This window comes from Hyperoodon ampullatus (genome assembly GCF_949752795.1).
Source record: "Hyperoodon ampullatus genome assembly, chromosome: 3".
NCBI classification, from domain to species: domain Eukaryota; kingdom Metazoa; phylum Chordata; class Mammalia; order Artiodactyla; family Ziphiidae; genus Hyperoodon; species Hyperoodon ampullatus.
Window position 1 is genome coordinate 19,377,455 of NC_136916.1, and position 21,005 is coordinate 19,398,459.

The following is a 21,005-nucleotide window of genomic DNA, read 5'->3' on the forward strand; positions in this document are numbered from 1 at the left end:
CAACCATAACAGTAAAGGATTTTTGTAATGGACATTGATTAAAAAAAAGCCCTGAGGACAACGTAGCAGGCTGCTCATAGCTGAGTGGACTGGCTGCCTCCAGGGCTAGGAAGATGGACATCCCCCCAACACATGAGATCAGTTCTTGTTGCCTGTTGGAGGGCTCTGCCATAGTCAGATGAGAACGGGTGTAAAACATTTATGGAGGCTGATTTAATGCAGGACCAACGTGTATGGTTGATAGGTTAATGTGTATCATATCAAAGAGGGAGACATAATATGCAGAATTTTTGAACTTTATTTGACCAAAAGACCCCCTTTTGTCCCCATGCGAGCATCACGAGTTGAGCATTTTGTAGACCTCACCTTGGCAGTGCTTTCTAGGGCATTTATCTGAAGAGTTACCTTTATCTCTCTCTGTAACGGAACTTAATCGGTAAACTTCCCTTTCTGTGATGGCACAGAATGGACCCAAGGCGGTGCAGTCTCTCCTGATTTTAATCATAGTCGATTCAAGAGTTAAGCCCTGGCCTTTGAAGACCCTGTCCTCTTCTTCCGCCACCCCTGGAGTCTTTCTGAAACGTGATCTGTGTCCTGAATTTACCTGGGCTTCCTGTAACCCAGCATCTCCCCGTGAAAATTCAGTCTTTTCTCACCTCCATTATGTCCTGCAGCTCTTATGGATTTGGTGTAGAATACACAAAATAACCTAGTCAGCGGGGCCTGGGAGAGAATCAGAAAAGAAAATGCATTAACTTCAGGGATCATTAAAGCCAGTTCCTGATCTTACCAGAACAGGGAGTCAGAACAGACTTGGGATAGGACTTCACAAGGATCACAATGAACCAGCACCTACTTTCCAAAGGTGGCTCCTGCTTCTCCGTTTGTTGCTCATTTTTTAAGTCACTGAACTTGTTTTTATTTCAACCTGCATCCCTTCCTTAAGTGCTTTATTCCATGCCGGGTACTGGATACGAAGATGAAAAGATGGAACCCTTGCATTTGAGGGGCTTTGACTGTCCAGGAGAGAGTCAGACTCGCAGTGTGATAAACTTGACAATAGAATTGGGGAAAGATTACATGGCTCTTTCTGGAGGAATCAGGGAAGGCTTCGCAGAGGAGGTGACCCTTGAACCCAGGCTTGGAGAATAAGTAGAATTTCGTCAGTTGGATAAGGATGTGGGGGGTAGCTGGTGGAGATTTTCTAAGCAGAAGGAACTACACGTGCAAAGGCATAGATATTTGAGGGAGCCCAGTGTGGTTATGAAGGAGCAGTTCAATCAGGAAAGCTCAAGTTCAGGTGAGGAACAGTCATAAAGATTCATTTACTGTATGTTTACCGTATGTCAGGTGCTATGTCAGATGCTTTTACATCTGTTATCTGATTTTAATCTTCAAAGCAAGTCGATGGTGGAGGCATTATTACCCCCGTTGCGTAAATGAGGAGAGTGAAGTAAGGCAGCTTCGTTGATGCAGGCGAGGCGGCCCTGCCATACGGTGAAGGAGCAGCCAGGATGCAATCCCAGTTTTGCCTGGTTCTGAAGCCCAGGCTCCTACCCAGGAGGCCAGACAGCCTTGGCTTGTCTGGGGAGAGTGGGGGGAAGGGAGGGTTGGGGGAGCCCCTGAGCCAGTACCGCCCAGTGGGAAGGGTGCTGCTGCCCCCAGCTCTGTCCCCTGACCCCCTGCCTGCCTGCTCCCACCCCCACTTGCCCATTCTCCATGCCCCTCGCCTTCAGCCACAGCCTGTCTGGGGCATCTGCTCTCACTTCTGCTGGGTTCCTGGCACAGGGAGACAACTCTTTTGACTTTGGGTGGAGCACAGGAAGGACCAGATGCCAAGTCAAATACAGTCATAGGAACCTCAGGTTGTTTCTCCAGAGAGTCCGCAGAAGAGCCACGCTGTTGTCACTTCTGTGGCTTGGGAGTTTTCTCGGTAGTGCTGGGTGTCATCCAAACTGCTGCTGTCAAATCATTTAGGAAACCATTCTGCTTTGACTTGACTCTGCTGCTCGCCTCCTCACCCCTCTGTCTCTAAGAGGTTGAAAACAATGGTGGGACGAAGAGACAGGGTGAGGGAGCACTGGCAGGAACTTGGGTTGAGGCCGGTGGGCTCTCCATCAACCCTCCAGGAGTTCCCGCATCCCACGGAGAATGAAGGAGTCTTGGCCTCTGGCCTTGACTGGATCAGAAGGCACCATGCAGTGTCAGCTTTTCAGAACTGACAAATTGTGTGTGACCAGCGACCCACTTCAGAGTGCCTCTCGCCCTGAGAGTGGCTGCTCCTGGGCAGTGCACATGGGTAGGTTCCAGAAAGCGTACCTTTCCAGTGTCGCTGGGGAAGCACTTTAGAAAGAGTGGGATAACCATTTTGGAAAGAGCTCTTTTGTGAACTTCCATCTGGAGGTTTGAAATTGGCAGCAGTCTGTTGAGAGTCAAAGCCTCCTTGACAAGAATCACTGAGAACTTGAGCTGCGACCTGGCAGCCCGAAGCAGTGATTGCACATCAGTGTTCGAAAGTGGTGTGAAAAGGGTGAAGGGTGGGCAGTGAGGGTCTTGGCAAACTCTGGGACCCGATGCTTTTTCCATCCTTTGCCCTCCTCCATTCTTTATTGGCTGTTTTCCCTCCAAACTCATCCAGTTGTCAGCTGTTGCCTTTGCATCTCCGTTTGCCTTGAGCTTCTCTCAAGATGAGTGTTCCAGAATTTTCTCCAACAAGGGGCCAGGTACTAAACATTTTAGACTTTTTGGACCACACAGTCTATGTCCCAACTACTCTGCCATTGTAGTGGGAAAGGAGCCACAGACCATATGTAAACAAAGGAACGTGGCAGTGTTCCAATAAAACTTTATTAGCAAAAACAGGTGGTGGGCCGGATCCGGTCCACAAGCCATAGTTTGCTGGCCTCTGTTCTAGATTTTAATTCTCTCCTTTTTTTTTTTTCCTTTCTCTTTTTTGAATCTCAAGAACAGCAGCAAAGTGTTAAAAAGGCAAGCTGTTGGTCAGTGTTACCACTTTGGGACTTGCCTCATTTTTAACATTTCAGAAAGTACATTTTTGTCTTGTCTGTATAGAGTTATTTAAATTGAAAGCAGCTGTGAAGGCAAGAATCCTCTCAGGGAGCCTTTGGTATGTCTGCTGCCATGAAATAGTAATTTTTAATGCACTGTCTTTTTGTTAAGTAGATACAGAGCTTAGTGGTATATTGCGGAATAACTCAGGGAGAACTTTCTGCGCCGTACAGTGCCAGGCATGGTATAATAAATGCTTCTTGCTGGAATGAATGAACATATGGAAGTGGAAACCATTTAGAAATGATTTCTTTAATCATTTAGAGGTGATTCTGTATTGTATATGGATTCTATATGGTAACATGGCTTCAATTCCTTAACCCTTCAAGATCTTGATTGGGAAACTTTCCCACAGCACCTGAGATTCCTGGGGACAGCAGAGAACACATGGGAAGGTTTTAGGTAGAGCACAGGTGAGAAACTCTCATGGGTTTGTCCTGTCATTGGAGGCTGGTGACCACCCGAAAGGCCACCCTAAGATCATTCAGCCCCTCAGATGCAAAACCGCCCGTCTTGGCATCCTTCCCTGTTGGCCTGTGGTTGTAAGGATGGAGGAGGATTAACGACCAGGGATGGGTTTTGTAGTTCATGGCAGCCGGGCAGAACCACCTGACACCCCCTCCCCCAGCTTCCACCGAAATGCTCCATGGAAGTGGACAAGTGTCCAGAAAAGAATCATGACAAAATAGCAAAGGGAAAAATCACATCAGAAAGTCTAATAATGGCACGAGTCCAACTTCGTTTAAATAGTTACGTATACCAATAGAAACAATCCTAGGAAGAGATATATTAAAATGTAAACCAGTGGCTATCTCAGTGCAACAGAATTACAGATGATCTTAATTGTCTTTTGTTTGGTCTCAATTTGAAAAAGTTTTTCTACAATAAAATATGTTGCTTTTTATAGTTTAAAAAGACGTTACTTTAAAAAGAAGGTAAAGAATGGGTATCCCAGCCTACCTTTTGTCTGAGAATAAAAGGGCAGGCTCCCCTATGGCAGCCTTCCCATCCACCCTGAAGCAGTGGAGCTTTCTAGAGAAAAGCGACTCAGCCACAGGTGGATGCTGGGGGCTTAGACATCTGACAGGCAAGGGCTTTCTCCTCTGTAGCCAGTCAGAGCTGGTGTGATGTGGTCCTGAGGATGGGGCTGCTCACTAGGAATCAGTTGCTTGGGGGTTGCCCCAAATGATCATTTGCTTCTCTTTGGTTCTTCTTCAAAGAACGCGTGGCAATACGTGTTTCCTCTTGGTCTGGCCTTTCCCCCTCCTCTCCTCAGCCTCTTATAAAGCACACAAAATTAAATGAGCAAGTGTGTTGACCTTTTATATGTATACTTTAAAAGCAGTTTCTAAAGAGATTGATTTCATTTGGAAAGCATTCCAGAGAAAGGATAGTTTCTTAAAGAAACACATATTTAAAAGCACAGGTCTTGTGTAGAAATTCATGCTTTCTCAAGAGGTGAAGGCCAGGATTCCGGAGGCCTGCTTGAGACCCTTGTGACAATGGCTTCATTTTATGGGGTTAGCCTCTTATTCCTAGGGCCTAAGCCCTGCCTATTTGCAGGCAGAACCCGCTTTCCAGAGATAAAGACCTTCTGCTTGGTAAGGGGTCCTGGGTCACAGCTTTGCTATGGGTGACATTGGACAAGAGTCCTCCTATGTCTTTCTGCTCCAGCTCAAACCCTACCATGTCAGAGGCTAAGGGATTGAGAGTGACATATTCACCAAGGAACTCCAGTCATCCCTTTCATCCCATTTTAATAACTACCCCCACCCCCCCACAGACAAACTTTCCGGCTGTCCCTTTGCTTCATCTTGGTTTCTTCAGGCCATTGTCAAGATGGCCTTCCTCTTGCTCTATCTCCCTAGAGCAGGGAACAGCTGGGCCCTGGGTCTGAGGGATGCCTACGAAGAGTGTTGATGTCTTAGATGTGCACTAACGTTCCACCAAGACCACAGAGCTTGTTGCATCCCACCGTGTTTGCTCTCATTTATTATTTTATGGTATCTTTTTGTGTGTGTGGTATGCGGGCCTCTCACTGTTGCGGCCTCTCCCGTTGCGGAGCACAGGCTCCGGACGCGCAGGCTCAGCGGCCATGGCTCACGGGCCCAGCTGCTCCGCGGCATGTGGGATCTTCCCAGACCGGGGCACGAACCCGTGTCCCCTGCATTGGCAGGCGGACTCTCAACCACTGCGCCACCAGGGAAACCCCTCATTTATTATTTTAAAATGCAGCGTGTGAAGAACGTCATAAAATGTAACTCAGCCTTCTCTTTGATGTTATGTTCCAACCCACTATTGGATTCTGTCCTTTCAAAATGAACAGCCAGGGCCTCCCTGGTGGCGCAGTGGTTGAGAGTCCGCCTGCCGATGCAGGGGATACGGGTTCGTGCCCCGGTCTGGGAGGATCCCATATGCCGCGGAGCGGCTGGGCCCGTGAGCCATGGCCGCTGAGCCTGCGCATCCGGAGCCTGTGCTCCGCAACGGGAGAGGCCACAACAGTGAGAGGCCCGCGTACCGCAAAAAAAAAAAAAAAAAAAAAAAAAAAAAAAAAAAAAAAGAACAGCCAGCCATATTAAAACCCAGTCCTCTTTTTTAACTTTTCATTTTATACTGGAGCATAGTTGATTAACAACGTTGGGTTAGTTTCAGGTGTACAGCAAAGTGATTCAGTTATACATATACATGTATCTATTCTTTTTCAAATTCTTTTCCCATTTAGGTTGTTACATAATATTGAGCAGAGCTCCCTGTGCAATACCCTGTTGGTTATCCATTTTAAATACAGCAGTGTGTACATGTCAATCCCCCCGAAAACCCAGTCCTCTTCTTTCTTTCTTTCTTTCTTTCTTTATTTTTTATTAGTTTCTGCTTTATAACAAAGTGAATCAGTCATACATATATATCTGTTCCCACATCCCCTCCCTCATGCATCTCCCTCCCTCCCACCCTCCCCATCCCACCCCTCCAGGCGGTCACAAAGCACCCAGCTGATCTCCCCGTGTTCTGCGGCTGCTTCCCTCTAGCTATCTACCTTACGTTTGGTAGTGTATATATGTCCATGCCTCTCTTTCGCTTTATCACAGCTTACCCTTCCCCCTCCCCATCAGTCCTCTTCTTTTAATAGACTTTGCTTGGATTCTTTTATCTTGTTCTTGGTTCAAGGATCTGTCATAACTTAGAGAACGATCATGACTTAGTGAGAGTGGATATAAAGCACTGAGCCTAGTACGTGGCCATACTAAACTGTCAGAAAGTTATATAGATGATATCTGGTCATATACTATCTAACTAATGAGTTCTCTAGAGTCTCCTGTGGTACCTTCTCTTCGAGGGGCTCATTTTGGCCAGAAGAGGGCAGTGTGGCACATGTTCCCTCCCCCCAACCCCCTTAACAGTGGCAAAAGCTCTTTGTTAAATGACAGGTATTTTTGGAACACTTAACTTGATTCAGATGTTTTAGTGTATGCCTAAAATGGCCAGGACAACAAGGCTACAAAGACCATGGTGAAATAGGCCTTCGGCAGTTTGTGATGTGACGAGGGCAGTGCACGTACCCCCGGGGCTGTGTGGTGCTTGGTGTGTGCTGTATGAATAGCTCTGCGTGCTATGGAGATGGGGGAGTAGGAAACGTTATGTGTAATTGGAGAGACACCTATGGAAAGTGTCATGGGGATGGACCTGCAGAATGGTTCTAGGACTGCCAGAGAGAGCTGGGGTCAACCAGCCCTCCAGGAGGAAGGAAGGGCATGCAGAGGCCCAGAGATGGGAAAGAACAAGACATACTGGGGAACAACTAGAGCCAGGTTGCTTTGGGCATAAAGTGTGTGAACAGAAGGATGTTAAGTAAGACTGGAGATGCAGGCTGGGTCCAGTCACAAAGGTCTTAAGGGTTTTAAGAGATTGAACTCTATACCATAATAATCAACAACATTTAGTGGACATTTACTATGTACCAGGGGGTCTTAGTCTGTTTGGGCTGCCATAACAAAATTCCACCCACTGGGGGACTTATAAACAACAGAAATTTTTTGCTCAAGGTTCTAGAGGCTGGAAGTCCAAGGTCAGGGAACCGGCATGGACAGGTGAGGGCCCTCTTGCAGGTCACAGACTTCTTGTATCTTCACCGGCAGAGGGGGCAAGGGAGTTCTCAGGCCTCCTTTATAAGGACGTTAATCCCATTCATGAGAGCTCTGCCCTTGAGGCCTAATCCCCCACCAAAGTTTCTATCATAAATGGATGTTGAATTTTGTCAAATGCTTTTACTGCCTTTACTGATAGGATTTGTATCCTTCATTTTATTAATGTGTAGCACATTAACTGATTTGCAGATGTTGAACCATCTTTGCACCCCTGGAATAAATGCACCTTGATTATGGTATATGGTTCTATTAATATATTGTTGAAAAGAGTTTGTTAATGTTTTGCTGAGGATCTTTGCATCTGTATTCATCAAGGATACTGGCTTGTGATTTCTGTGGTGTCCTTGTCTGGTTTTGGTATTAAGGTAATACTGGCCTTGTAAAATGAGTTTGGAAGTGTTCTCTCTTCTATTTTTTGGAAGAGTTTGAGAAGGATTGGTATTTTTCTTTATGTTTTTTATGTTTATTTTTCTTTAAATGTTTGGTAGAATTCACCACTGAAGCCATATGGTCCTGGACTTCTGTTTCTTGGGAAGTTTTTGATTACTGGTTCAATCTCTTTACTAGTACTTGGGAAGTTTTTGATTACTGATTCAATCTCTTTACTAGTACTTGGTCTGTTCAGATTTTCTATTTATTTTATGATTTACTGTGGGTAGGTTGTATGTTTCTAGGAATTTATCCATTTCTTCAAATTGTCCAGTTTGGTGGTGTATAATTGTTCATAGTCTCTTATGATCTGCTGTAATAGGTGTAATACCTCCTTTCATTTCTGATTTTATATATGGCTCTTTTCTTCGCTGAATCTAGCTGAAGATTACTATTTTTTCAGAAAACCAGCTTTTAGTCCTTCTACTAAATTTGGGCTTTATTTTTTCTTTTTCTAGGTCCTTGAGGTGTAAAGTTAGGTTGTTTATTTGAGATCTTTCTTGTTTTATCATGTAGGCATTTATCACTATAAACTTCCCTCTTACAACTGATGTTATTGCATCCCGCAAGTTATGGTATGTTTTATTTCTTGATTTTCTCTTTTGACCCTTTGGTTGTTCAGGAGCATGTTTAATCTCCACATATTTTTGAATCTTCCAGTTTTATTCTATAATTGATTTCTACTTTTATACCATTGTGGTCAGAAAAGCTGCTTGATAAGATTTCAGCATTCTAATTTATTATCTATCCTGGAGAATGTTTCCTGTGCATATGAGAAGAATCTGTGTTCTGTTGCTTTTAGATTGAATGTTCTGTAAATGTTAAGTCTATCTGGTCTAACGTAGTTTAAGTCCAGTGTTTCCTTATTTTTCTGTCTGTATGGTCTATTTATTATTGATGGGGGATACTGAAGTCCCCTACTATTATTGTATTGCTGTCTATTTCTCCCTTTAGGTCTGTTAATATTTGCTTTATATATTTAGATGCTCCTATGTTGAGTGCATAAGTATTTACAAGTGTTATATCCTCTTGATGAATTGATCCCTTTATCATTATATTAATGACCTTTGTTTCTTATTATAGTTTGTCTTATAGTGTAAGTACAGCTACCCCAGCTTGCTTTTGATTTCCATTTGCATGGAATATCGTTTTCCATTCCTTTACTTTCAGTCTCTGTGTGTCCTTAAAGCTGAAGTGAGTCTCTTTTAGGCAGCATATAGATGGGTCATATTTTATATCCATTCAGCCACTCTGTCTTTATTTATTTACTTATTTATTTATTTTTGGCTGCATTGGGTCTTTGTTGCTGCACGCGGGCTTTTTCTAGCTGCAGCGAGTGGGGGCTACTCTTCGTTGTGGTGCATGGACTTCTCATTGCGGTGGCTTCTCTTGTTGTGGAGCACAGGCTCTAGGTGTGCAGGCTTCAGTAGTTGTAGCACGCAAGCTTCAGTAGTTGCGGCACATGGTCTTAGTTGCTCTGCGGCATGTGGGATCTTCCTGGACCAGGGCTCGAACCCGTGTTCCCTGCATTGGCAGGCAGATTCTTAATCACTGTGCCACCAGGGAAGTTCCGCCACTCTGTCTTTTTTTTTTTTTTTTTTGGTACGTGGGCCTCTCACTGTTGTGGCCTCTCCCGTTGCAGAGCACAGGCTCGCCACTCTGTCTTTTGATTGGAGATAGTCCATTTACATTTAATGTAATTATTTATAGGTATGTACTTATTACTGTTTGGTTAATTTCTTTCTGGTTGTTTTGTAATTCCTCTGTTCCTTTCTCTTCTCTTGCTCTTTGTTGTTTGATGATTTTCTGTAGTGGTAGAGTCCCTTCTCTTTATATTTTGTTTATCTACTATAGGCTTTTGCTTTGTAGTTACCATGAGGTTTATGTAAAACAACTTGTAACAGTCCATTTTAAGTTAATAACTTATTTTCCAATGCTTTTGATGTCACAAATACATCTTTTTATCCTGTGTACCCACTAACAAATTATATAGTTATTTTTCTACTTTTATCTTTTAACCTTCATACTGGCTTTACAAGTGATTAACCCACTGCCTTTATGACATTAGATTATTCTGAATTTTACTATATATTTACCTTTACCAGTGAGATTCATACTTTTTAATGTTTTCTTGCTACTAATTAGCACCTTCTCTATTCAGCTTGAATAACTCCCTTTAACATTTCTTGTAAGGCTGGTCTAGTAGTGATGAAATTCTTTTGCTTTTGCTTGTCTAGAAAATTCTTTCTCTCTCCTTCAGTTCTGAAGGACAGTTTTCCAGGGTAGAGTATTCTTAGTTGGCAGTTTTTTTTTTCTTTCAGCTCTTTATAGCTGTATATCATGCCACTCCCTCTGACCTGCAGTTTCTGCTGAAAAATCTGCTGATCGTCTTGTAGGTTCCCCTTGTGCATAACAAGTTATTTTTCTCTTGTTGCTTTTAAGATTTCTCCTTGTCTTTAACTGTTGATACTTGAATTACAATGTATCTTGGTGTGGGTCTCTTCGGGTTCATCTTATTTAATACTCTCTGGGTTTCCTGGATCTGGATCTAGATTAGGGAAGTTTTCAGCCATTATTTCTTCAATTTTTCTGCCCCTTTCTCTCTTCCTCTTTAGGGACCCCTTTTGCTTGATGTTGTCTCGTAAGTCCCTTAGGCTATCTTCAGTCTTCTTCATTCTCTTTTCGTTTTGCTGTTCTGATTGGATGAGCTACACTGCCCTGTCTTTGAGTTCCGTGATCCTTTTTTTCTGCTTCATCCGGTCTGCTGTTGAACACCTCTATTGTATTTTTCAGTTCAGCTATTGTATTCTTCAGCTCTGTCACTTCTATTTGGTACTTTCTCATATTCTTGATCTCTGGTGAAATTCGCATTTTATGCATGCATTCTTCTCCTGAGCTCTGTGAGCATCTTTATCACCATTCTTTTGAGCTCTTTATCAGGTAAATTACTCATCTCCATTTCATTAAGGTCTTTTTCTAAGGTTTTATCTTATTGTTTCCTTTGGAAATATTCCTCTGTTTCTTCATTTTTCCTTGACAATCTGTGGCTTATATGCGTTAGATGAAACCACTACCTCTCCCAGTCTTGAAGGAGTGGCTTTATGTAGGAGATGAACCTTATCGTTCAACTCTGCCCTACCTCTTGGATATGTCTCAAACCTTTGTGATTGTCCAAGAAGCCTACTTTATTCTTAGTGGCTCGTAGTAGTTGAGGGTGTGCCAAGACCTGTCAGGGCAGGATTTCAGTCAGCACCTAGATTCAGGCTGATTGGAAGCCAAGCCCTCATGTAGAAGCTTTTACAGTTTGCAAATATCTCTTTTAGGAGAAGACTGGGAACTGGGCATTTCTGTCTGCTCCCTCTGCCTTGAACCCCATGGTAATAGCCAGTTAAGAACTATTTCTTTGTTTGCTACCATCCCGATGAACCCATGAACACAAGCCCCGCTGGCCACCAGAGCCACGCTATCAAGGGATGTGTTCTCTGGGTGACTGACAGACACAAAAGCTAGGGTGTCAGATGTGTACATAAGCCCCTTTCTTGGAGACACCACAACCTAGGGTGGAGCAGAGGGAAAGCATGACAATGGATCCTGAAGGCCATAGTCTTTGTCGAGTATTTCAGTTGGCCTTTAGCTGTGTGTTCAGTGAGAAGCCTGACCCTCAGGCCAGAGCTTTCAGATAAGCGAATTGGTTGCTTTTCAGTCAGCTGCCTCTGCACTGGGCCTTGGTGCTGGGTAGCCAGGTGAGTCTGTGTGAGCCCTTTAAGAACTGTTCTCAGTTCACTCATAGCCTGTGGGTCTCAGGGAGGCAAGCCCTGGTGGCTTTCAAACCTGGAAGTTTCAGGGGCTCGGTCTCTCAGGTGCAGGTCTTAAAAGTTGGGGTGCCAGATGTGGGGTTCAACCCCTTTGCTCCTCAGGGATAAGCTCAGTTGTCAGTTCCCTCTTGATTGCAGGTTGCTGCACTGGGTTTATGATGAGATTGTCTCAGCCTCTCCTACTTGCTTCAATGTGCGTTTTTTCCTCGGTTGTCTGGTATATAGGGGTCACTCATAGTTTTGGGGTTCCTTTCAGGGGAAGATGTTCTGTATGTAGCTGTAGATTCGGTGTGTCCATGGTGGGAGGTGAGCTCAGAATCCTCTTATGTCACCATCTTGAACTGGAACCGTATTTCTTGTCTTTTTGATGACAGGTGTGAGTGATACCTCATTGTGGGTTTTGTTTGTTTTTTTCAGGCAAGGCTTTATTGGGGCCCCTGCTGCAGCAGGGGGGAGTGAGAACAAACAACAGGTTCCCTTGCTTGCCCACTCCCTGAGAGGGGGCGAGCTTGTTCCTTATATGGGGTGAGGGTAGGGGTGTGTCCAGGGGTTGGGCCGAAGGGGTAGCTTAGGTGTTTTGCCCACCCCTTAGGTGGTGTTGTGTGCAGGGGGCATGTGCAGTCCCCTGCTTTTGCTCCAGACCCCTGCTTTTGTTCCAGACCCCTGCTTTTGCTCCAGGCTCCTCAAAATGACAGTTGGGTTTTTTTGGTCTCTTTGTATCTTTTGTCCAGAATTTGCCCCAACTGAGCATGCACGCAGTAATTTTTAGTCCCATACAGTTTCTTTTAATTTGTTGCTTGAGGAGAGGAGTGTCCAGGTGCAAGCATTGCAGCACTGCAGCAAAGGGTCCCAGGTCCCAGCCTGTCTCATTCCCCCATGAGAGACTCTACACATTTATTAAGGGGTAAGAGGCTGAAGGTCTCTTCTTCTGAAACTTCCTCCTGCTGGACAGGGGCCACAGACCCTAACCCTCCCCTAGAGGAGAAGTCCCTCGCTGACTGTTCCAAGGACAAGTAGGGACCTGGGCCACTTTCTGCTGGAATGGGCTAAATTTCTTGAGCCATCATGAGCCTTACTTCAAACTGTTGGAGCCTAAAAGACACAAACTTAACCAAAAGGTTAAACAAAACAAAGGCTAAAAAGGAGAAGAACAACAATTGCCATTAAAGCACCTAGAAAGGGAAGGAACCAGGTTAACTTTGGGCTTCCTTGACTGTTGACCACCAGACAAGGAAGGCGATATCACCCCTGACAAAATTATAAAGCCACTCTGCCTGAGCTTGTATTTCCTTAATATTAACTTTTACGTGTTCTATTGCATTGATCCCAGTGCAGCGGGAAGTATTAGTTATCGCACAAACTCTGCCTTGCTCTGCCAGAAGGTACTCAAGGGCCAGACGATTGTCAAGAACCACATCAGCCAAGGAAACAAGAGAGGTCCCAAATCCCATTAAGGCTTCAAATAGGAGCCAACCCACTACATCATTTTACTTACCTGTTGATGGTACCTGTCTTTGGAATAGGTGTCTCAGATCTTCCGCTGGCTCACAGGTGCATGGTTCTTCTGTTGTGACCCGTGGGGTTTCTGGAAGTAAAAGCTTTAGTCTGGACAGATGTACCCAACAGATACCCCTTGCCGTTTGACAGCAGTGGGGGTGGTTAAAATTACTTTATAGTGGTCCTTCCATTTTGGCAACAGTTGGTCTTTGGGGGAGCCCTCTTTCCAGGTACTGAGAAGAACTTAGGTCCCCGGGGTTTATTTGTGAAGGAACTGCTCCTTCCTCTGTATTTTTAGTGGGAGCTGGCAGTGCCTTGTAGGCATAGTCCTGGATTGCTTTCTGAGCTTGTCCTAGAATAATATATCTCAGGGTCTGGTTCACTTCCTCATCCAGTAGAATGTCAGTAGTAAGAAAAGGCCTCCCGTAGGTCATTTCAAGTGGACTAAGTTTCAGACCACTCCTGGGGGCTACACGGACCCTGAGGAGTACAGTAAGAGGCAGGTTGGTCCAGGGTGCATGAGTCTCTGGGCAGAGCTTTGCTAAGGTTTTCTTTAAAGGATGGTTCATTTTCTCTACCTTCCCTGAAGACTGGGGGTGCCAAGAGGTGTGTAGCTTGTACTCTAGCCCTAGGGCTGTTGTGAGCCCCTGTGTGATTTTGGCTATAAAAGAGGGCCCGTTATCACTCTGCAGGGACTTTGGAAGTCCAAACCGAGGAATTATTTCTTTTAAAAGGGACTTACAGACTTGCATGGCATTTTCAGATCGGGTGGGGAAGGCTTTAACCCATCCTGTGAAAGTATCAACAAACACTAGAAGATATTTATATCCTGATCGTGGGGGCATTTGGGTGAAATCTAACTGCCAGTCTTCCCCCGGGTATGTCCCTCGGCATTGAATTGGCCTGAGTAACGAAGGGGGGATTGGATGGGCCTGTGGGTTATTACAGGCAAGGCAAGCGTTACTTGTTCTTTTAAGCCCCTTTCCTGAAAAAGCCTTTTGCATCAAGTCCCATAGTGCATCCCTCCCATGGTGGGTGGCGTCATGTAAGCTCTTGGTGAGTTTCCATTGTTGGGCTTCAGGGATTAGAAACATATCTTCCTTTTTATACCACCCTGTGCTTCCCTTCTCAGAGCTCTCCATTTCTCAGCATTTTCTTATCCTGTGGGGAAAACTGGGGAAGGCTAGGGAGTTCGGGGGGCTGCCAATCACTAGCGCCTTAACTTGTTCAGGTTCCTGCAGTTAAGCTGCCTGTTTTGCAATTTGATCAGTTTTGCTGTTCCCTTGGCTCGCAAAAGATCCATCCGTCTGATGGCCCCTGCAGTGGATTACTGCTAGCTGGGTAGGAAGCTACACTGCTTCTAACAGACCAGAATCAAATCTTTATGTTTTATGGGGGAACTTCAAGTGGTTAACATTCCTCTTTCTTTCCATATGGCAACATGAGCATGTAGCACGTGGAACCCATATTTAGAGTCAGTGAAAATATTTAATTTCTTATCCTTCCCTAATTGCAAAGCTCTCATTAAGGCTCGTAAGTCTTGCACAAACCGACACTCCCCGTTAGGCTTCTGTACGGGGAGGATCAGGGTGCTGCAAGGGGATTGGCAGGGCCTAATGAGTCCGTGTTTCAGGAACCTGCTGAGCAGCGGCTGGAGTCCCCTCAGGGCCTTAGGCTTTAAAGGATATTGTCTCTTCCAGGGGTATTTTTCCCCAGGCCTTAACCTTATTTTTATTGGGGGAACACTCTTTGCCCTTTCTGGCACCGAGGTATCCCAAACTGCAGGATCTACCTGTTCTGTAATTTCTTGGGGGATGTCTTGGGGCATATTTTGATGCCCAACAGGTGGGTCATCTGGGACTACTAAGAGATGCATTCTCCGTTCGGATTACCTTCTTGGATTCACCCTGACCTAAGAATATACTAGCTCCTAACTTATTTAGCAAATCTCTCCCGAGGAAAGGGACAGGGCATTCTGTCATGTACAAAAAGGAGTGAATAATAATAATGGACCCGATTCCACAGGCGAGAGGGGACGGTGAATCGCCTTTCCTTTGGCTGTCCATCGACTCCCATCACAGCACAGTCATGGCTGGAGAGGTGGGGGGCCAGCTGGCCAAGTCAGAGCAGAGCAGGCGGCTCCAGCGTCTACAAGAAATTCAGTTCTCCTACCTGCCACATCGAGGGTGACCCGAGGCTCCGCTGCAGTCATGAGGATGGATCTGGAGCCGGGCAGGCGCTCGGGCCCCTTCAGTTGGCGCGCGGGAATCTCTCATCCGAGAGGTTTGCAAGGAACTGGGGCCGGTCGGGGCTGCCCCTCGGGCGTCCCACAGGAGGGCGCCCAGGACATTCTGCCTTCCAGCGCCCCCCTTTCCGACAAAAGGCACACTGGTTTGGGTCCAAGGGGCTTCTTGGTGGTCTGTCCAGCCTTCTCGGCCCTCCAGGGTCCCCTCGAGGTGGTAGGTGGATCAGAGCAGCCAGAAGCTGCGTTTTCTTTATCAGCCTCTTATCCTTATTGGCCTCCTCTGTTAAGTCTCGGTTGTTACAGACCTTGAAGGCCTCCTCAGGGTTGACAGCGGGGCTGGGGGCCCAGCCGCAAGCTTCTGTAACTGTCTCCAGATATCAGGAGTAGCCTTGGTGATAAAATGCATGGCCCAGAGTGTCCTCCCTTCTGCGGACTCAGGGTCTGTATTGGTGTCCTTCCTGAATGCCTCTGTCACCCGGCTCAGGAAGCCTGCTGGGCTTTCACCTTTTTCCTGTGTAACCTCTCAGACCTTATCGTAATTGACTGGCTTCACCATACACCTTTCCATTCTTTCTGATAGACAAGTAGTCTAATGTCTCATCCTAGCCTACACGATCTTCATAGTCCCAGTATGGGTCATGTTCTGGGACTGCGCCCCACCTACCTGATAAATTTGGCCGTGTGGATTGGTGGCCATCTGCGGGTTCCCTGGCCTTTCTCAGTATGCGCTCCTTTTCATCGGGGGCGTGCAACACGGGGCCAGAATAACCATGATGTCCTGCCAGGGGAGAGAGAATGTCAATCCCAGCCTGATAAATTCATCCCTAAACTTGTCAGGGTTCTCTGAGAACCTGCCAAACCTCTCCTTCTGGGTTTCCTAAGTCTCCCATTGAGAAGGGGCTGTGCACTCTAATAATCCCTCCTTTGCCATCGCTACTTCCCGAAGGGGGGAAAGGCGGGGGCTGACTTTGAACCTGATCCTGGGAAAACTTTGTTCTCTTACAAGAGCGAGAAACCAAGCCCAGTCTTGCATCAACCTACTCTTAATAAACTCCATTTACCTAATTAAATTTAATCCAACCTTAGAAAATCCTGACCAAAGTTCCTAATGTTCCTCTTCTGCAAACCTGCAACTTTCTGTGGCCATACTTTGTCCCTATTCTTCCCCCATTCAGAAGCAGCCAGCTCTAGGACAAAGTCATCCTTTTTCCTTTCAACAAAATGTATTTCCATTCCTCATACCTTCTTTTCTTAACGCATCCCACTTTCCTTAAGCGACCATGAACTGTCTTTCACATTAGTATTCCATAAATTGGTAGCCGACATCTCAAGGTGGTGCCAAACAGCTTAATTTCTCTCTCAAGGTGGCACCAAACAGCTAAATTTCTCACAAGAAGACAAAAGTAGGTAAATCTAGACCTGTTTAGCAATTAATGTTCCAATAGTTTATCTTATTTGAAATGGCCTGCATATACAGTTCCTATCTTAATTACTTTAGCTTCAAATATACCAAAAATTGGAGAGACTGTTTTAGATGGTTGTTTCCAAAACATAATTATTCCTATGTAGTTTAGCAAAAAGTTCTTATCCCAGTTACATTTACTTAAAAATTTAATCATATCAGGTTATTGTCCCTGTTGACAGATTTTTATAACAGGAACAATATGCACTTATTGACTTCCAGTAACCCTAGATACAATGAAAGTATTGTACTTTATGCTGATGACTCTAAAGATGGGTCTGTATTAATTAAACCCATAGCTTAAGCTAGACAAGTTAATTTCTATAGAAGCAGAGATCTCATAGTTTTCCCGCTTGAACTTAAAATGGCCTTTTTTTCCCCCCTCAGTCTGGGGGACTACAGATCAATCAGGTAGTTCCTGAGAGCCCAGGCAGAAGAGTTACATTGCAAAGGCAGAGGAGAGAGATACAAGCCCCTTGAGCTCAGGCAGAAGAGTGACATTGCAATTGCAGAGGAGAGAGAGATGCAAGCTCCTGTCTTTTCTTTTTGTTCTTTAAAAGCCCACTAAGTAACCCAAGGCTGGAGTCTCAGGCAACGTGGGCTGTGTTTCTATGTGCTCACAATGTCGGCAGTGACTTCCAGGACAGACAACAACTACATCACAAAGATACCCATCGCAAAACTTAGACACAAACAAGAAGTTTTCGGGATTAAGGGGATGGGAGGGTAGGGGTCAGGACCAAGGGGGAGGTAAAGGGAGGAGGGACAGAGAAGACTGAAAAAGGGACAGAGAGACTGCCTCTTCAGCGCCCCCCCGCGGCTGTCTATTCAGGTACCAAGCTGCATGCTTCCAGAAAGGGCCAGTGAAGGAGGGTGCACCCTGTCCACTGCCCACCGGGGTGATCAAGCCCGGAAACCAGCCAGTTGTGTGTCGTCTGCGGGTCCCCGACCCACAGGTGGGACTCTCACCCACGCACGCACCGGTATATAGAAATCTGCTGCTTCAGCTCGTTCCCCGCGGGACTTCTCTTGGCGGCAGGAAAATAAAGGTGAGAATATTGGGACGATCGGACTTACAGCCCACTATACGATATGAGGTTTGAACCTCTGTCACTCAGAAATCTCCAGTCAGGGCGAGCCCGCTGGACCAAGGTCCGCAAGGTGTGAAGGGAGCCTCTCCCACCTCTGCTTGTCCCCCGTCAAGGTGAGCCACTGCCGGCCAGAGGGAGCTGTAGCTCGCCGGACATCCACTCTCTTGGAAGGACAGGACAAAAGGAGGAGAGGACAGAGAGAGAAGTAGAGAGATTTCAGGAGAGGGAAAATGGTGAGGGACAAAGGGGAGGGGAGAAGCGTTGCCTGGATGAGGGTACTGAGGCCCCTCGGGGGCCAGAAAGGCAGACTTACCAAACGAGGTGATGCTGAAACAAGAGGTTCCCACGGGGAAGCTGCGTTCGGTGGTCCCGGAGGTGCCCAGATCCTCTCCCTGAGAAGGGACAAGCCCCACGTTGGGCACCACAAAATATGTTACCAACTAGGGTTCTTGGCCTCCTTAATCAATAGAAATTGATCAGAGGCCAAGTTCAGTCAAGGCTTTATCGGGACCCCTGCTGCAGCAGAGCGGGGGTGGGGGGGTAGTGAGAACAAACAACAGGTTCCTTTGCTTGCCTGCTCCTCACTGTGGTTTTGATTTGTATTTTCCTGACGATTAGTGAGGTCTAGCACCTTCTCGTATACTCGTTGGCCATTTGTATATCTTCTTTGGAGAAATGTCTGTTGAGGTTCTTTGCCTGAGAGGGGCTGGAGGAAGCTCACGGACCACTGAAGGGTCCACAGCCAGGACTGATGTTTGTCTTTTTTTTTATGCTTTAAAATGAACAATCATTTAATGTATTATCATTTTTCACTTATAAACATACAATTTGCATATACAGGGAAAAATAGGTTCTGTGGACACAATAGAATACTAGAGACAGGCAAGCAATCAGAAAGACAGGCATGCATAGATGCAATGGGTGGGCAAGACTCCTCCTGGGTCCCTTGCTGGATCCCACAGTTCTCTTAAAGTCCCTTTTGTTCATGGACAGATGCCATTTTTGTTGGGGGCAGGAAGAGGGATGTCTCATATGGCCATGATGCTAATGTCATTCCTCAACCTTCTTATAACAGTGTTAGTTGTTTTATGTGTGTGTGTATATATATAAAATACAATTATAATTATTATATTATTATACTATATATAATATATAAATATACATTTGCACATATGGGAGTGTTTCTATCAGATGAAGTCCCAGAATGACTAGATCAAAGGGTATATGCAATTTTCATTTTGACACAGATTACTCTTTATAGAAGTTTACACTCTACCCACAGTATATGAGAATCCCTATTTCCCCAAATGCTGATTCTGATTTTACCAAAGGGTAAAATCAAAATTTCATTTTTTTTTTTTTTTTTTTTTTTTGTATGTGGACCTCTCACTGTTGTGGCCTCTCCTGTTGCGGAGCACAGGCTCCGGACGAGCAAGCTCAACGGCCATGGCTCACGGGCCCAGCCGCTCCGCGGCATGTGGGATCTTCCCAGACCGGGGCACGAACCCGTGTCCCCTGCATCGGCAGGCGGACTCTCAACCACTGCGCCACCAGGGAAGCCCCCAAAATTTCATTTTGTTAAAAAAAAAAAAAAAAGCAATCCATTGTGGATCTACTTTGCATTTATCTTATTAAGTTTTTCATATAAGAGATTAAGAGATATTTGTATATTACCTTTCCTGTAGACTATTCATATCCTCTGTGCATCTTTGTTTCGGGCTTTGTTCTTTTACTTCTTGGGTCACTAGAGCTCTGTCCTTTTTGCTAGAGTGACGTATTTAGAATATCTTTTTTTTCTGTAAGAAACCAAGGGGGCTTAGGTAAGAAACAAAAACTCAATTTTTCAAAAGAGACACTCACTTCCAGCCCATCCCACGATGACTAGAAAGGTTTCCAGAATGAGGGTATTTGCACCTCAGCACAGGCAAAGCCCTTTTGTGGAAATACGCTGAAGACCCTCTGTAGATCCAGTTTCGCTTCCAAGTGGGTGATCCTCAAGCTTTGGCTTTACTGTAAAATGTTCTACAGCCAGATTAGAATTGAACAGGCAAAACTGCTGAGTGAGAGCAAAAAGTGAAGAGTGACCTGCTCCAAAGGGGACTCAATAGGATGCAAATCGATAGGCACGTAAGAAGACAAAACCATGGAGTATCTTTTTAAAACAAAATTATCTAGGGTACCCAAACACAGAAAGCAAAAGAGGGGGCCTCTGCATTTGGGGTCCACAGGGTGAAAACAAGAAGGGGGCATGAGGACTGTCCTTATCCTGGGTTGGGGCCATTGGTGACATCGGGGTCTGTGTTGCCGGGCTGGCAGCACCAGGAAGCTTACCTGGGGAGGTTTTCTGAAACTCACCTGCGTCTCCTGGTGTTTCCTCCCCAGCTCATGTGTTCCTCGGTGCAGAAGGCCCTGTTTGAGGAGGAGGACCACGTCAAGAAGCTGCAGCAGAAGCTGGCCACCCTGGAGAAGCGGAACAAGCAGCTGCGGGACCGGGTGAAGAAGGTCAAGAGGTCCCTGCGGCAGGCGCGGAAGAATGGCCGCCACCTGGAGCTGCTGAACCAGAAGCTGAGCGAGAAGCTGGCGGCCGCGGCAGGCACGCTCCCGCACATCAACGCGCTGGGCCGTGAGCCCGCGGGCGCCGCCTACCTGCGGGGGTAGCAGGGATGGAGCCTTGGTCTCACCTGGGACCCGCCGAGGCCTCTCCCAGGGAGTGGAAAAGGACACTGGGTTTAGATGTGCACATAGCTCAAGAACTCTTGTAGATGATGATATTTTTACTGTGCATTTGGTAGCGTCTAGTTGGTTTACAGGGCAAGTCTCGTATCTCCTTGGCTGCCGGCCTCCTACCCTTCCTTGGCCTTGTCCCAGACCCAGTGCTCTGATGCCGGCAGTGCCGTGTGCTTGCCTGGGGCCTGTCCCTGGCTTCCAGGAGCAGCTTGGAAAAAGTGCACTTATTAGGGAAAGAACATTTTAGAATCTCTAGAGGTACAAGAACTCAAGGGATTCAGCCTCCATTTCCGAAGAAAGGCAGTGTGGTCCCAGCTCTCAGCAGCAGGACAGCCGTTGGTTTGAAGGAATGATAGGTCGTGGAATCTTCTGGTGTCGTTAAGACTTAGGGAGCTCATCACAAGTCAGGGAGTGGAGCTAGAGGTGGCAGGTAATTAAGTAAGAAGAATTATACCTGATTTCAAACCTCAGCTATCCAGAGTTACAGAGGTTTCCCATGGGCCACTTTAATCTAAAGGGGAATTGCCT

The 21,005-nt window shown here is 45.9% G+C and overlaps 1 protein-coding gene across 1 annotated transcript in view; it reads left to right on the forward strand.

Moving 5' to 3' along the window:
- Positions 1–20,408, forward strand: part of CCDC3 (coiled-coil domain containing 3) — a gene marked incomplete at its 3' end in the record, with an annotated part of 98,087 nt that extends 77,679 nt beyond the window's left edge. The window contains exon 3 of the mRNA XM_079700134.1: positions 20,133–20,408. Within this exon, the coding sequence (XP_079556260.1) occupies positions 20,133–20,408 (276 nt within the window). The remainder of the gene's footprint in view (positions 1–20,132) is intronic.
- Between the last annotated feature and the right edge of the window lie 597 nt (positions 20,409–21,005).